The sequence below is a fragment of the Protopterus annectens genome, chromosome 1.part1 (genome assembly GCF_019279795.1).
Source record: "Protopterus annectens isolate FY-2018-M chromosome 1.part1, PAN1.0, whole genome shotgun sequence".
Taxonomy (NCBI): domain Eukaryota; kingdom Metazoa; phylum Chordata; order Ceratodontiformes; family Protopteridae; genus Protopterus; species Protopterus annectens.
This window is the reverse complement of record NC_056726.1, coordinates 321,987,478-322,003,783: the sequence shown is the minus strand read 5'-3', so window position 1 is coordinate 322,003,783 and position 16,306 is coordinate 321,987,478. Positions and strand designations below refer to the sequence as shown.

Genomic DNA, 16,306 nt, shown 5'->3' with positions numbered 1-16,306 from the left:
CAACAGGTATTGCATTACCCAGACAATTAAAGGTACATGTACTGCGGTGCTCCGGAACATCCTTCCATGAGGGCCACACAAGGATACAGTGGATGGGGACTCTGTCCCATTGGTTGAAGAATGAATGAAAATGACAACATCAAATAAAGACGTTATGTACTCACCATAATGTTTCATCTGTGTCATCCATTGTCATTCTTCTTCAACTGCCTCCCCCTTCCCCTGTCATTCTCTTTAGAGAGACTAACAGAAGTGTTGTTAGGAACCATAGTTCCCTTTTGAACTCCTGATCTTTCATCGTTTTCCTGTCATAGCATTATTATTGTATTATATGTATAGAATGTATACAGTAGTAGCATACTTGATCTGAGGTATTGTAGTGGTCAGGGGCATTATGCTTAAGGGAAGAGCTTGAGATTCGGATCCTTGAATCTTTAGAAAGTGGCCAAGTCAGATCCAAGGGTCACATCCAAACCCATTGGTTGAAGAAGAATAAAAATGGACAGCATAGATAGAATTTATGGTGAGTACATAACTTCTTTTTCAGTTGCTAGAAAGGAGGCGAGTGTGATGAACATTGTAAGATGCTTTGACCTTGTGGCAAGATGAAGTGTCCAGGTGGAGGGATGACCAACCAAAGAATTCAATAGGAAGGGAAAACTCTATTATTTGTCTAGGGATTGAACACAGGACACCATGCATTGTGTGGTTGTCACTGCCACTGGACCAAGGAGGCGTTCCTGGACAGATAGGTAACTGTTTTCCCCCCAACAGTATTCTTTCTTTTCACCTAGGAAGCCACCATGAGGATGATATTAAACACACAAGCATCCTATGGTAGTACAAGCCATGAACCTAGTGTTGTATTAACAACTCATCAGGAAAGCAAAACTTTGATCCTTGTCTGGGGATTGATTTTCCCACGGGCCTCCGCTGAAAAAGGGCTTTTGCCCTGTTGGACTTTCCCGGTCAACAAACATTAAATAAAAAAATAATAAATTAAATAAAACTGAACCCAAGACCCCTCCAGAATTATTAGTACAGTACCAGGTTCATGGTTTGTACTGTATTGGATCTGTATATGTTTAAAATCTCCTTCCTAGAGTTTTCCTAGTTAAAAGGGAAAACTACTGTTGGGGGAAACCAGGTATCTAACTGTCCAGAGATTCCTTTCCAGTGGCAGTGTCAACCATACAGATTGGAAGGGGGATTCTGAGTTCAATCTCCAGACAAATGTCAGAATTTTCCTTTCCTTTTGAGTACTGCCAGTAGTGGCCAAACACTACTGAGTCTAGTGCACCACTGGCACGTGATGACAGGGAAACTCTTTTAGAACTCCTAATTTCCTCTAGTGGGAGGAAGGGGAAGCACGTTTGTCAGACTTTCAGAACTCCTAATGTCCTTTCTTGGGAGTACGACAAATGTGCTGTCACTTCCAGGATAGGTTTTCTGTGCTTTCCAGAGATTTTTGCTGTTACAAAGGATCTACAGGCTGAGCAGATCTTTTGGGACTGTAACTTCCTTTTGGGCAAGTAGGGGTGGTGTCACTGCTGACTTAAGTGAGTCATTGGGTCCCTTGAAACATTCTGAAGTCATACATCTGTTTTCAGCCCATGTTTGTAGTTGTGCAGGATGAAGAAGCGCTCATAAAGCTTGAATCTGTCCTTGTGAAATCAGACAGTATGTGATACATGAAGGCCCAATCCTACCCATTTTTAGGGAAATGATCAGAGTCTAGCTGTGGGCTTGCAACTGGGTCTTACACTTATCCCTTAGGAATCAAATTTCAAAACCTTCTTCTGAAGCGTCATCTTCATTTGAGGTCATGTTTAACAGTTTAACAAAAGTGCTGCATTCTATAAATCAGCCTGTACAGTTTGAAAGACTACAGCTCTGTCCAAGTTTGCTGTCTTTAGCATTGCATGAGTAATGGAACAAGGAAGAGAATGGTGTTGTTTCAGTGGACTAGGGAAGAATATTCTTTGTGCTTTCCCTTGAACCCCGTTTGTTAGCAGAGCTCTTGGTAGAACTCCACACACAAAGCCTAGAGTTCATTCTTGTTGGCTGTTGGTAGTTTAGAAGACAATGCTTTTACACCCTTCAGTTCTTGACTTATGAAAGACAATTCCAGTCCAAGTGTTGAGATCTCCCGAACCATGACTAGAGGGCTTAACTGTTGCACTGGTGCCTCTTCATTTGCCAGATCTGCGTAGGGTGATCTCAGAGGTTTTTGTAGCTGTCAGGAAGCTTGATTTATCCTCTAATCCAAATGGAAAAGGTTATTCTTCTGACTACTAGATGTATTTTCCATTCTGTTGGTTTAAACATTTGCTTGGCCCATTTTGGTGAAGACTCCATCACTGGCTTCGGACCTAAACATTATAATGACATGCATCTTTGTTTTCAGTGGATCTCAAGTATTTGTTTTGGAAGACCTTGTTTCTGTTGGCCATCACCTTAACTCAGTGGATATTAGAGCTCCAATTTCAAAGTTTTCCCCAAGGACTGGGAGGAGGGTTTTCTGTAAATTAGTTATTTCCTTTTTAAAGTGGTTCATGTGCTAACTCCCAGCTGGTATCCTCACTTCCTCCTGTTATTTCAGGCTGCTGAAAATAGGGACTGCATCTTCCATGCTCTAGACGTTTACGGACAGATACAATCGAGTCCACAAATATCAGACATTAGATAACCTTTTTCTTTTTATCTTTGCATGAAGAGTTTTTCAATGAGCAATCTAGATTATTGCTAGTTGTATTTTTGTCAGCAAAAGACTAATAGGCCTTTGACTGTTAAAGTCCTACTATGTGGCAGTACTGATGGTGGGGGTTGTCTTGATGTTAAGAATGCATGTGCAGTTGACTTTTATTTTGTTTAAAGTTGTATGTACTTGCCAGTCCCTGATGGCTAGTCTACAGAACTTTTCCCCTAATAGGCACCACCAAGAGTTTGTGCAGCTACTGAAGGACTATTGTCGCCAAGTTGTGATTACCAAGCTCATGCCTCTTAATTTTTATCCACTGATGTCAGGAGTAATCAGCAAACCAGAAACAATCTCACTCTTCCCCAGAATATGAGAGCTATGTGTAATCCTCAACCTCCCCTGGGTCTTCCACTTCTTGAGTTGTATTTGAGCTTGGGTTATCTGGGTCATAGGGCTTTACTCTCTATGTCACAGAGCTGGGTGCTTTAAACATAAAAAAATTGCTTTCTTTTCTAATGTGGCAGAAGATTATTTTTGGTTGGAGCTACTTTGGAAAAGCTTTTCTGACATTTAGGCCAAAGATGGATCTAAGATTTGTATAGTTTGGTAGTAGTAGTAATGTGATGTTGTGAAGAACTTCTGTTTTAAATATCTTATGCTAATTTTTTTTTCTCTGAATGCTTTTCACAGGTCTGACATTAAAATGGCAGGAAGCAGCATAGTTTTACCAGTCATTTTATGGGGTCGCAAAGCACCAACACACTGTATTTCAGCTTTACTAGTAACGGATGACTTGTCAACAGTTGTCACAGGATGCCATGATGGACAAATTTGCCTTTGGGATCTTTCTCCTGAACTGGAGGTAAGATTTCGTTTTATTTTTCATATATATGCTTTTGTTTTTGCCTTGCATCACTTTGTTTGGACTCTGACATGAAGCGATTGAGCTTATTAGAAAGAAAAGTAGTAAGCCAGGTTGTGGATGTCCTAGACAAAGTAGTTTGGCATAAATGTGCTGAATGTGTTGGTTTCAGAGCTGGATTCCACATGGAATGATAGGCTCAGTAACCATTAATTCTGCAAAGGTAACAACTGATTTCCAAGATGATATCAAGTCAGACAATTGAAGTTCAGTAATTAAACTTAGAGGGTTGAGGCCATGAGCTGTTAATTACTATCTTGTAGACCCTGCAGGATTGAATTTCCTTAATCTTGTGTACATTTTTGACTGGAAGACATTTAACTAAGCAGAAGGTCTAGAGTACTTTGTTAAATACAGGCTACAACCCTCTAGGGATAAATGTGTTTGGGGGAACAGAAGTAATCTTGCATATTTTCTAGAAGTATTCACTGAAGCTGACACTGATGTGTTTTGTCTTGTCATTGCCCCAGTCACTTGGTATTTGAGGAAACTTAGTTGCACAGTGATGACATTTTTGTTAGAATTTTAAATGTTCACTGTGGGATTCATTTTCATTACTTCAGGGAATTCTGCCATAGGCTAAGGGCTGTGTCCTGGCAGACTTTCAGAGCCATGCACTCTTCCTCCTATCTTGGGCTGATGTTACCTTTACCACAACAGTCTCCATACCTGATGTAGTGGTTGAGTTATGGACAGCCATTTTCCAGTTCTTTCTTGCCACATAGTCTGCACGTTGTACTATGCATTTGAACAGTACATCAGGATGTCAAGCATCAGTACTGGATAGGTAATCCCATTGGACACCCTTTTTTGTATACTCTTAGAGACAATAAGTGCTCTATTTTTTGGATGTCTGCTTAGCTAATGTTTGTTTATTTCTGCTGTTTCGGTTTAGACATTTCTTGGAATTCCCTTCTCAACATGGATATATTGGGTGTGTTCCCCAAGATATGCAAGTTATGTAAACTACATGATACATGCATGTACTGCTTAGGTGTGTATCACAACAAAAGTGCAAAACTCCTTCTCCTTAAATTAGCAAATTTACACTTCTCTCTATCCACCATATCTTGGTTTAACAGCTGTCTCTCTGATAGACTCCAATCAGTCAAATGGCTCTCTGCTTTCTCCCCTCTTCTTCCTGTTAAAACGGGTGTTCCACAAGGCTCCATCCTTGGGTCACTTCTTTTTAACATCTTTACCAACCTTCTCTATACTCTTCCTGTCCTGGATCCTCACTGATACAGTACACAGATTATGCTACACGTATCACTATTGCTGAATCACTAACTCAACTAAAATCACACACACAGTCCTCTTTTAACTCTGTAGAAAACTGGCTATCTGAAAATCAACTTATCCTTAATCCAAAGAAAAGCAAATTACTACTCTTTCTCCCTAAAAACCTTAACCACATAAAGTCTTCCTTCTCCATATTGTCACAAAATAGTACTCAAATACAGGTGGACACCAGTACAAAACTCTTAGGTGTTACTATTGATGATAGACTAACCTTTGATTTACACGTCAATAATTGTATCCGAAAAGCACATCTCAAGCTAGGTCTCCTCTATAGAAACAAAAAATAAAACTAACCCTTTCAAATGCCTACCTCTTACCCACTTTACTCTATAGCTCCCAAATTCTCACCAGCTTCAACACTGGACTACTAAACAAGTTAGAAACAACTTATAACAGGATTGCCAGATTTGCTGCCCAAAATTCTTAAAAGTCCCATCACTGTCTCTCACTAAAAGAACTAAAGTGGCTAGAATTACCTAACCTGCTTCAGTATAATCAGTTTCAGATTATTCACTCCATTCTCTACAAACCTACTTTCTGTCCAACTATCTCATCTCTAATCTCTCATTACCTACCCACTAGATTACTCCGCAGGTCGGAACAAGGTCTACTAAAAATCTACAAACCAAGGACCAAAATGGGTCACTTAGTCTATAGCTTTAACCCTTCCAAGGCCTGGAATAGCTTACCACTAGATATAAGATCCCTTGAACATCCCAATCAATTCAAAACTGCTCCAAAAGATACCTTCATGAAAAATGGACCTGCCAATGTAATTAACCCCCCATAAACACTCCCCTTTAACCTTCTACTTCCCTTCTCTCTTCCTTCCCTTCAATAAACAAACTTACTACTTTATCTTCTCCTCTTGCTACATCACTGTACAAACATAACTAGTAAAATATTTTGGGTCTACTTTACTCGCTCGAAAGCTGAAATACCCGAATCCAAATAGTGCGACACGTAAAGAGCGAACTGCGAATACGTCGAACAAACGAAACCGCAAAAGTGGAAATATCGAATTCACATAGTTGGCCCGTCTGCAGTGTAGCACCATAAGGTAAGTGTGCGATAGTTACGGACCTTAGGGTTAGGGAGGGGTTAAGGTAAGTGCATAGGTTGGTAGTGTATGTAAGGTTTTGTGTAGGTAATGTATGTAAAGTTTAGTGTAGGGTTTTAAGTGTATGTGTGTGGAATATTTAGTTTGGGTATAGCTCCGTAGGGGAAGTGTGCGGTAGTTACGGACCTTAGGGGTTAGGAAGGGGTTAAGGATAGTGCATAGATAGTTGTATATGTGGGGTTTAGTGTAGGGTTAGCAGTAGGGTTTTGGTGCTTTAATTTAGGGTTAGAAGTAGGGTTTTGGTTAGTGTATGTATGTGTTTTTTTTTATTGTGTTTGGGTAGGTAGTGTGTTGCGGGTGGTGGGTTGGCCGACTATGACTGTTCGAGGTTTTCAATTTCGTACTTTAGTACGTTCAACGTATTTGCGGTTCGCTCTTTATGTGTTGCGCTGTTTGGATTCGGGTTTTTCGTGTTTCGAGCGCATAAAGTAGACCCAAATATTTCAGCTATGTAACTATTGCAGTATTATGTATATAATATGTAATTATGAATGTATCCCTCTGATTAATGCATTTCTATATGTATTTCACTTGCCACAGTGTAATCTACGACACTGTAATGCAGTAATGTTTAGTACTGATGAATGTATTCTATATGTATTCAATATGTAAAATTTCTATTTTTCTGTTTGAGCTTTTCTCCTCGGGCCTCCACTGAAAACGGGTAATTGTAGCCCAGTTGGACAAACCCGGTCAATAAATATAAAATAAATAAGATAAATAAATAAAAATTACGAAATATGCCAGGAATTTAGGCCAAAGACCTTGAGTATGAGCTGAAACACTATAATTTAACAAAACTAGATGTGCAGTCTTGTAAGGCCCACATGTCCTTGCAGAGTTGACAGCCAGACATCTCCACCAAGACAAAGTAGAAGTGAAAAGAAGCCAGAGAGTGTTAAAGATTCTGCAGTACCTTCTAGGCCCAAGGGCACTGGTGCTGTGGAAGTGATCGTCCAGCCCTTAGGCTTGAAGCATAGTGTGGCAGAGGGCTCTTTTGCCCTCAGAAGACTGTCATGCCTGCTAAAGAAAGCACATCTCGCAGGCCTGAAATATCTTTAGACCTTACTGGAGAAGATGAGTGTTCATCTGCCTAAGAGTGTCATGTGCTGATTAAGCAAGGGGAGGGCAGTTTGCCATTGCTAATCATGGAGGAGGATATCTGAGGAGCGGCGTGAAAGTCAGAACTAAGTGTCATACATCTTGGGCTTCTAAGACCCCAATGGATGCTAGATATAAGACTCCCTTTGAGGCTTTGATCTCTGCCAAGCGAAAGCTGCCCAAGGCAAGTCCCAAAATCCTATACCTCATCTGTCTGTCTCCCATGACTAGTTAAAGATGGTGCAGAACTTTCTTCAGTTTTTAAAAAGTCTTCAGCCTGATCGAGATAAGCTCAACTGTGGTTGGAGTCATGCCATCCAAGAGTAAGAGAGAAACCACACCAGAGACAAAAACAAACTACTGATTCTGAAAATGATCGGAAGGATGTGGACTATATATCCTAGATGTCCTCCCGTTTTGCATGTGATACAATGAGGACACCATGACCTCTGACTGTCCACCAGAGGATCTGTGATTTGGGGATGCTCTTTCTCTCATGAGAGAACATTTCCAGTGGTAAAGCCCTGAGGCCTCTGTTGCCCAGAAGAGAATCATGGAAGTCTGTGAGTTTGGCCCACCAAAACCTGTTGCTGTTTGCCCAGTCCAGGAAATCCTCCTAGATGTTTTTGACACAAATATCTTGGAGACTGCCTCCCATTCCCCCTGTCCCTCATACATGACTATTTCAACAAAGTGTAGGCTTCCAACAATTTCCTCTGTAAGAACCCTATAGTAGACCATGACTATGGTCTTTCTGGAGTTTAAGGAAGCTAGTCTAGCTCCAGGTTGTTGCACACTCCCTAATGATGGAGACTAGATTATTTGATAGATGTGGCAAGAAGCTGTATGATTTTATGACTTTGGCTTTTAAGGTCATTGGTTGCCAGAATCACTTTCTGAGGAACCAAGAACATGTGCTAAAGCAACTGCTGGAAGGTTGTGGTGGAGTACAGAAAGCATACAATGTAGGTGCTTTGATGCAGCAAGTTGAGGCCCTTCAGCAACTAGGAAAACATATTATTAAATGTTGGTATGATGCAATGGGTGCATCATCCAGGGCTGTTTCTATGGTGGGTCAGTCCATTAAAAGACACTCTTAGCTGAGGACTGTGTTCCTGTCTGAAGATTTCAGAGTGCATCTCCGTAATGCTCCTCTGGCTCGATTGCTCCTCATTGAAATGAGGATTCTGTTTTTGTCCAGAGATGTCAAAGTGCAGCTATTCTGCATCCCTTTGGACAGAGAACTGCTTATTGAACCTCAGGCTTATAATGTCTTAAAAATGGAGGACAAAGGGAAGGCTTTGGACTATGTCAAGCACATATTCCATCCTTCCCTTCCTAAATGTAACAGGAATTATCCTTCTAAGCAAGGTTTTTCTACTGCAAGCAAAGCAAAGGAAAATGGCCCAAAGGTAGGAAGGCCTGTAAGAAAAGAAAGTGGCAGTAAGAGAAAAGAGGAATGCAGGGATCAGCTGTGACTGCTACAGCTGTATCCCCTCTATAAAACTTCACTCCAATTTTTCCCCTCCTGGCAGCCTCCGAACCCTTAATCCATGATAGGAACCAACCTGGCAACTTGTCTCCAGTAATGGTAAGAAATTACTTCAGACAGATAGGTTCTAAAGGTCATGTCCAGTTCTTCTCAAATTCCTCAAAAAATGGGAATCTCCAAGGTACCAGTAGATCAGAATAATCTCATAAAGATTTTATTTATGGACAATATAGAAAGGGTCCCACCAGGACAGGAAGACAAAGGCTTCTATTCCAGACTGTTACTACTGCCCATAAAAGACCACCACTAGAGACCCCATTGTAGATTTATTGAGGTTTAACAAATTTGCAAAGGTACTGCAGTGGTGGTGCTGCGGTAAAGTTGTCGTCTCATAGCAAGACGTTGTCCCATTCGATTCTCAGCTAGAGCATCTTCTGTGTGGAGGCATACGTGAATGGGGCGTGCCTTCCTTGAAGGTTGTGCGTCAGGGCTGGTAACCCGGTACGTAAAAATACACTACCAATCATTAGCGGACCGGAGTTCCGCTGTGGCGACCCCTAACCGGGAAAAGCCGAAAGACACAAACAAACAAACAAATTTGCAAAGGTAAAAGGTACCAAAGTTCAAAATGTTGACCCTCCTGGTACTGCTCCCCATGTTAAACGCTATATGTTTATGGTTATTGTAGAGCCAGAAGATACGTGGCTACATATTCCAAGTTTCAGAGGTCGCATGAAGTTTTTGAGGTTTATAGCAGAAGGATCACACTTCTAGTTTACTACCTTTTCCCTTGTTTTAGCTACTGTGTCAAGAGTATTTTTCAGATGTCTTCCCACAGTGATAGTACACTGCTGAACCAGCTGTGTTCACATATATTCTTATCTGGACATCTGCTTAATACAGGTCCACTCCATACAGGAGATGAATGGTGTTTGGTTTACACTTTGCAGTGCCTGATTATACTAGGCTTTAACCTAAACCTTCACAAGTCAGACTTGAGCCCCAGCCAGTGGGTCATCTTTCTGGAGGCTGTTCTGCACACAGCTGTATGTATACCCTTCTTGCCAATGAAAAAGGGGGAAATCCTTACAGAGCATTTCAAAACCATGACAGCAAAGCCCCAGTGGACTGCCAGATAGGTACTCGGTATTCTGGGTCACATGGTCATCACCATTCTTATGGTATGTCTAATTAAGCTCTACATGAGGGAAATGCTCTGGTACCTGAGGAGTATGTATGACCAACAAAACTGGCATAATCTTTCTATCAGAAAAGAGTGTATGGTGAATAGAAAAAGGTCAACAAGGGTATGCCCTTCAGGTAAACCATTCCAAAACACACTGTCTCACAGATGGCTGATATCACGCCTATGGAGCCCATATCATATGGCTCAAAGTTCATGGAAACAGAAAGGCAAAAGGAGAGCAAGCTCCACATAAATTTGTAAGAAATGCTCACAGCTTAGCATACACTGTAGGCATGCAGTACAATCTGGAAACTAGGCGCTTTGAAAGTGGTTGCAGACAATACCATGGGTATATAGTACATCAACAAATGGGGGGACCCACTGTTATTTACTTTGCAGCCTAACAATGCAGATATGGGAACTGACCCTGAAGTTTAGTTTCTTGCTGGCAACTACCTACATCTCTTCAGGTGGAAACTCCATTGCAGATCAGTTAAGTAGGACTTCAGTAGACCCATGCAATGGATGTTCCACTTGAAAACTTTTCTGTCTTTCGTGAACATATGAAATGATTCACTAATAGATGTTTATGTTTGTCAGAGCAACAACCAACTTAACAAATTCTACTTCAGATCACCTTTCTTGAAAGCTTGCACAGAGGGCATATTTTCCCTGAATTGGAGAGGTCTGTGTCCATATGCTTTTCCTCCTTTTCCATTGTTCTGTAGGGCAATTTAGAAAATAAGGGAAGAGAGGCCAGAAATTATACTGATTGGCCCTTTCAGGCCAAGGCAACATTGGTTCTCGCACCTAATCCAGCTGACAAGGGAAAACCTATCTTTCTAACTCAGCAAGTGAATCTTTTGATTCTGTGCAAGGGGTCCATCATACATCCCAACCTGTCCATACTGAGTTCCTGAAAGACAGCAAAGAGAAACTAAAGACCTGTGCTCCTGAAACCAACAAGTACTGCATACATAAATGGGTCTCTTGCTTTCAAGTTAAAAAAACACTAAAAGCACTCCATTACTGTAAATATTTTTGTGGATTATGTTTAGCTGGAGGGGAAATCGACCCACAAACCAAATCCCAAAGGTTAATTTAAAAGGATAGGGGAAAGCTGAACCACTAATCAAAAATTTCCAAGACATTTACTATGCAAGTATATTTCACTTTTCCACACTGTAGTAGCAATTTACAGAGTGTGTTTTGTAAATGTATTTTTTCTCCTCTTGAAACTGAGCTATCCCTTTTATTAAATATATTATTAAGTGTATTTTTGCACTTTTACCTGACTGACACCTCTTTCAATGGATTGTTCCTGATGCAGTGCTTTCTCTATATGTGATCTACTTGAGGAAGCCCCAACTTCATCCCACCCCCATTTAGACCAAATTTAAACTATCTGTAGCTCCACCTGCCAATAAAAGTGCCCAAATCACTACTTGACTCCACCTACTAATTACAACTATCCAATGCAATACCTTCTACACCATGCTTAACTGTGCCCAGTAGTTATAACTGTTCCATTATTACATTCAATCTAACCTCACCCCTTTTCTACTAAACAGGTACATCTTGCAATGTGCACTATTTCCAGTACAAATGTTCGACCCAGTTACCTTCTGTACATTGATCATCAGTATCACCTTGTGCATTATTCTTTTCTACATACTTTATATTTTCAAGCATTCTACTATATTTTAAACAAGAAATATATTTATTAAATTATCATGTAAGATATATACAGTCTTACATTTATATTATTATTATTATTTTTATTTGTTAACCGGGTAATGTCCGACTGGGTTGGAAAAAAAAAAAAAACGTTTTCAGCAGAGACCTGGGGAGAAAAGTTCCACAACAAAAAGAACATCATTAAGGTACAAGCAGTAAACTTAGTTTAAGTAGTACATTGCTAACAATATATAAATGAGCTTAACAAAAATATAGCAACATATAACAACAGAAATACAATATAAGCATGCATGTTTCAGGCATACAGGAATATTTATATATATATATATATATATATATATATATATATATATATATATATATATATATATATATATATATACAATGTATATGAGGTACATAAGTCATGTAGCTTTACAAGGTGAGTCACTTTTGAAAGACCAAAATTGGTCATGTAGTTTTACAACTTACGTCATCTGAAGGAACAGAGATTAATAAAGATAAGACAGATAGTGGGATAGACCTATGTGGGATGAGCATTGTTTGGGCTAACGTGCGAGATGAGTGGAAAAAATAGGAAGAATATTAGCTGGGAGCAATACAGTAGCATAGCCAATTATCATTTAAATAGTATTTCAGGGTAGTTTTAAATGTGGACAGCTTGGGTTTGTTAGTTATCTGTTGAGGAAAGGTGTTCCAATCTTTGGCTATTTTATGGGAGTAGAGGGAGTCTCCATGATAGTTGTGAGACTGGGTTACTTCTAGCATTAGTTTGCTGGATGATCTGAGGAGTCTACAGTTTGCATTTGGCTGGACTAGGTTTGATAGAGCTGGACAGTCAGGGTTGAATATGATTTTATGGGTAAGAGAAAGTTGTAATAATAGGTTGGGAAGTTATATCCAGTTGAGCTGTCTGAAAGCAGTACAGTGGTGTGTTCTGTAGGATTGGTTGGTGACAAACTTAGCTATTCTGTTATAGCAGGAGTCTAGTTTATTTAGGTCAGTTTTTGATAGGTTAGTAAAGACCTCAGGGCAGTATAGGAGGGTGGATAGCAAGTGGGATGTTGCAGTGGCCAGTCTAGCTTGTTGTGTAAGGTAATGTTTAACCTTGTATATAGCACCTAGTTTAGAGTGGATTTTTTTGATGGTCAGATAGAAGTGTTTATCAAGTTTTAGTGAGTCATCTATGGTTGCCCCTAGCAGCTTGGTCTGGTTGGTGGGTTAGATTATTATACTGTTGTTAGATAGTATGGAGAGGGATTGGGTACTGGGTTTGGAAGATTTATTTGAGAAAATTTTGAGCTTGGTCTTATTTGGATTTAGGATGAATTGGTGGCTGGTGAGGTACTTTTCAATGTCTTGGAATGATGATTGCATTTTGTGTTGGAGTTCTTGTGGGGAGTGGGCTGAGTAGATAAGGGATGAGTCATCTGCATATTGGATTACAGTGGCATGTTGGGTGGCAGTATATAGGTTGTTGGTAAATATTAAGAGGAGGGGCCCAAGTATGGAGCCTCGTGGTGACTGGTAAGAGTGGGGAGAGGCTGTTTGCCCATTTAGTGACCTGTTGTAGGTTGGATAGATAACTGTGAAGCCATGTTAGGGGTGTGCTATTGAGACTGTAAGTGGCAAGTTTGTTGAGGAGCAGCTGATGGGACACTGTGTCAAAAGCTTTTGACATATCTAAGAAAATGGCTGAGACTAGTTGTCCCTCATTTTTGAGGTGGTGAATGGTCTCTGTAAAGGTTATGATGGCTGAGTTAGTACTGTGTTTAGGCCTGAAGCCATGCTGGGTGCTGGAGAGTAGGTTGTTGGTAGTGAAGTGATTCATGAGTTGCTGGTGGATACATTTCTGTAGAACTTTGGAAAGAGGAGAGAGAATGGCGATGGGACGGTAGTTAGCTATGTCTCTAGATGGGCCAGCCGTATGAAGTGGTATGATGTGAAAGATTTTTCATAATTTGGGAATGTACTGTTTGGAGATAGAGCGGTTTATTAGTAATGATATGGGGTAGGCAATGGATGGGGCAGCTAGCTTTAGGTATTCATTTGGAAGTTGGTTGGCAGCTAAGCAGCAGGGTTTTAATTTACATAGGAGTTTTTTTTAATGTAGGAAGTTGGAATGGGAATAAAGGAGAAGGAGTTTGTATCATTAGAGGTAGGGAAGGGGACAGTGAGTGGTGGGATTGTTTCATTGTCTAGGAGAGAAGTGATAGAGTTGATGAAGTTGAATTGAATTGTGAGACTAAGGGCACAGAGGAGTTAGTAGTGAGGAGGGCAGGGGTAGGGGGTTTACTGGGGTTAAGGAGGTGGTTGATATTCTGCCAGAATTTTTGTGGATTGTGCTGGTATTTTTGTTGGCAGGTGAGGAAATAGATTCTTTTATCCTTGATGTTTTTCTTAGCATGGTTTTCAAGTTGTTTGTAAATGGTGAGATTGTTGTCATTTTTGGTCATATGATGTAGTGACCAGGCCTTATCTCTTTGTTTCATTAGTTGTTTTGTTTCTTTAGAAAGCCATGGTAGTTGTTTGGTTTTTTTGACAAATTTTTCTGAGGGGAGCAAGATTATTTAGTATTTCAAGGAATTTGTTATTGAAGTATTCTACAGCTAGGTCTAGTTGAAGGTTTTTTAATGGGGACCAATCACAGTTTTGTTGTAGTAAATTGAAGGTCTCAGAGGAGAAATATTCTTTGCTATGGGTGTATTTGTACGAGATGCTTGGATATGTGTTTTCTTCCCAACTAGAAATGTAGGGGCATGGTCACTTAGCATGGCTGGTAGACAGCCTGCCTGGTACCCATGGTTTGGTGTGTTGGTTAAAATCCAGTCTAGAAGTGATTTTTTATTGGAGTGCTTGTCGATGTGGGTGGGGTAGTTAATAATTTGGGTGAAGTTGTATAAGTTTATAAATGAGGTAGGGGAGTCGGAGGAGCAGGAGAACCAGTCTAGGTTGAAATCACCTAGAATGATGGTTTCTTGGGATAGAGAAAAAGATGACCAGGATAGGAGGGATTCTATGTTGTGTAGGTTGTTGCCTGGTGGTAGGTAGATGGCTATGATTGTGATGACTGTGCCCTGGCCCAGCAATCAAGGAGCCTCAGTCCTCACCAGTAACACCAGGCAGGGTGTCTCATATAAGAGGAAAGGATAACAATTACACACAATAAAGTACAATTTCCCTTAAGTGCACACAGTGATCACAGTCAGTCTGGGGCTGGCTGCTCCTTTGCTCTCCAGGTCCCAATAAGACTCCCCACTGGCACAGCTATACAGTCCAGATCTCAGCCTAGCTGGCAAGCCAACCTCCAGTACCCTTTCTGTCCTACCAGTGCTTCATGTCCCTGCCCAGGTAGCTGACACACCACACACACTTTGAGATAAGTATTTATACAACTTCACAAACACTCCTGGAAAAGGCTGACACAGATTCTCCAGCTGTACCCAGACTATACGGTAGTAATTTCTGCCACCACCAGCTAATACTTATCAGCTTCCCAAAGGCCCTTAAAAAGGTGTCCAATTATTACTGTGCAATATTATTATCCAATTGGTAATGTGACTATTCAGTCTAAGGCTTATTATAGTGGCTTATTACAATAAACTCTATAAATATGCAATGTACTCTAGGGCTTACTTATCTCTACACAAACCAGCCACAGGTAAAGGTTTTTAGAAATATTTAATAATAAATAATTAAAACACAAGACAATTCTACTACACCACAATGATATCTAAGAGTTCAGAGATCACACAGAAACTTAAAACAGTACAATAGGAAAGTTCTGATATAACAGAAAAAACACTTGTCTAACTTTCTTCTAAGTTCCTAGCTATTACTACAAGAAAACATACTTCAAAGACACTACTTACATGAGACAACAGGCAGAGTGCTGATAAGTGGGATATCAATATTAAAATGCTCACAGTCTCTCTCTGAACAATAGTTTTTAAACTCACTAACAAACATCTTTGCTAGGCCCTCCCAGATTACATCATTTTGACACTTAGGCTTTCCCAGTATACACATTACATCATTTTGACACTTAGTCTGGAATTCCCAGGCAAACAAACTGCATTATTTAGCAAGCTAACACAGGCTCAGGAAACTACAACAATAAAAGACATTTCATATGTACACTCTAGCAATTATTCTTAAAGTTAAGACAATAGAAAGAATGTGTTCAGCCAGCCACTTCGAGCACCACAATTTAGATAATTTTAACTTCAAAGAACATTTGAAATGCTTGGTTTAGTTTTCCTTACAGCAGATGGCAATGTTGCAACAATCTTGACGTTCACATTTTACAGTGTTTTCTTTCATTTAAGAACACAAGCCTGTATTTTACATTTATATATACAAATGATAGAATTATGTATCAAATTCTATTTGACTAGGCTGGCAGCCTTTGCCCATCTTCACAATGATGTTAATGGATTTGTAAGGATTAATTTGGAGGCAAGTGATAAGGAGTTCAGCATGGGAGATGTCTGGTGGGGAACAGTTTAGTTTTCTAAATTAAGCACACTGAGCTAATCGGAGGAAGTCAGAGGAAGGGCTCTGAGTTAACGAGTCTGAGATATATAACATTAAGTATCCTGTTTTTTTGCTTATTTCTGAGTTATTTATAGCACTTTTATTTTACTCACTGTGTGTGAGGTATTAAGTAGAATTTTCTACAATTGTTAAGCATCTGGTTGGGTTTGTTTGTTCTGATTTCCTGCTAGGAGTGTATCATATAACTTGTTTGCATTTAAAGCATTCTCTAGAGTCTCCTTGATCCT

At 40.0% G+C, this 16,306-nt stretch overlaps 1 protein-coding gene across 2 annotated transcripts in view; it reads left to right on the top strand.

Moving 5' to 3' along the window:
• Positions 1-3,391: 3,391 nt before the first annotated feature.
• WDR7 (WD repeat domain 7) overlaps positions 3,392-16,306 on the top strand; it is a 3,592,087-nt gene continuing 3,579,172 nt past the window's right edge. For both annotated transcript variants that reach the window (XM_044074906.1, XM_044074897.1), the window contains exon 1: positions 3,392-3,563. In XM_044074906.1, the coding sequence (XP_043930841.1) occupies positions 3,405-3,563 (159 nt within the window). In that variant the 5' untranslated portion in view covers positions 3,392-3,404. The remainder of the gene's footprint in view (positions 3,564-16,306) is intronic.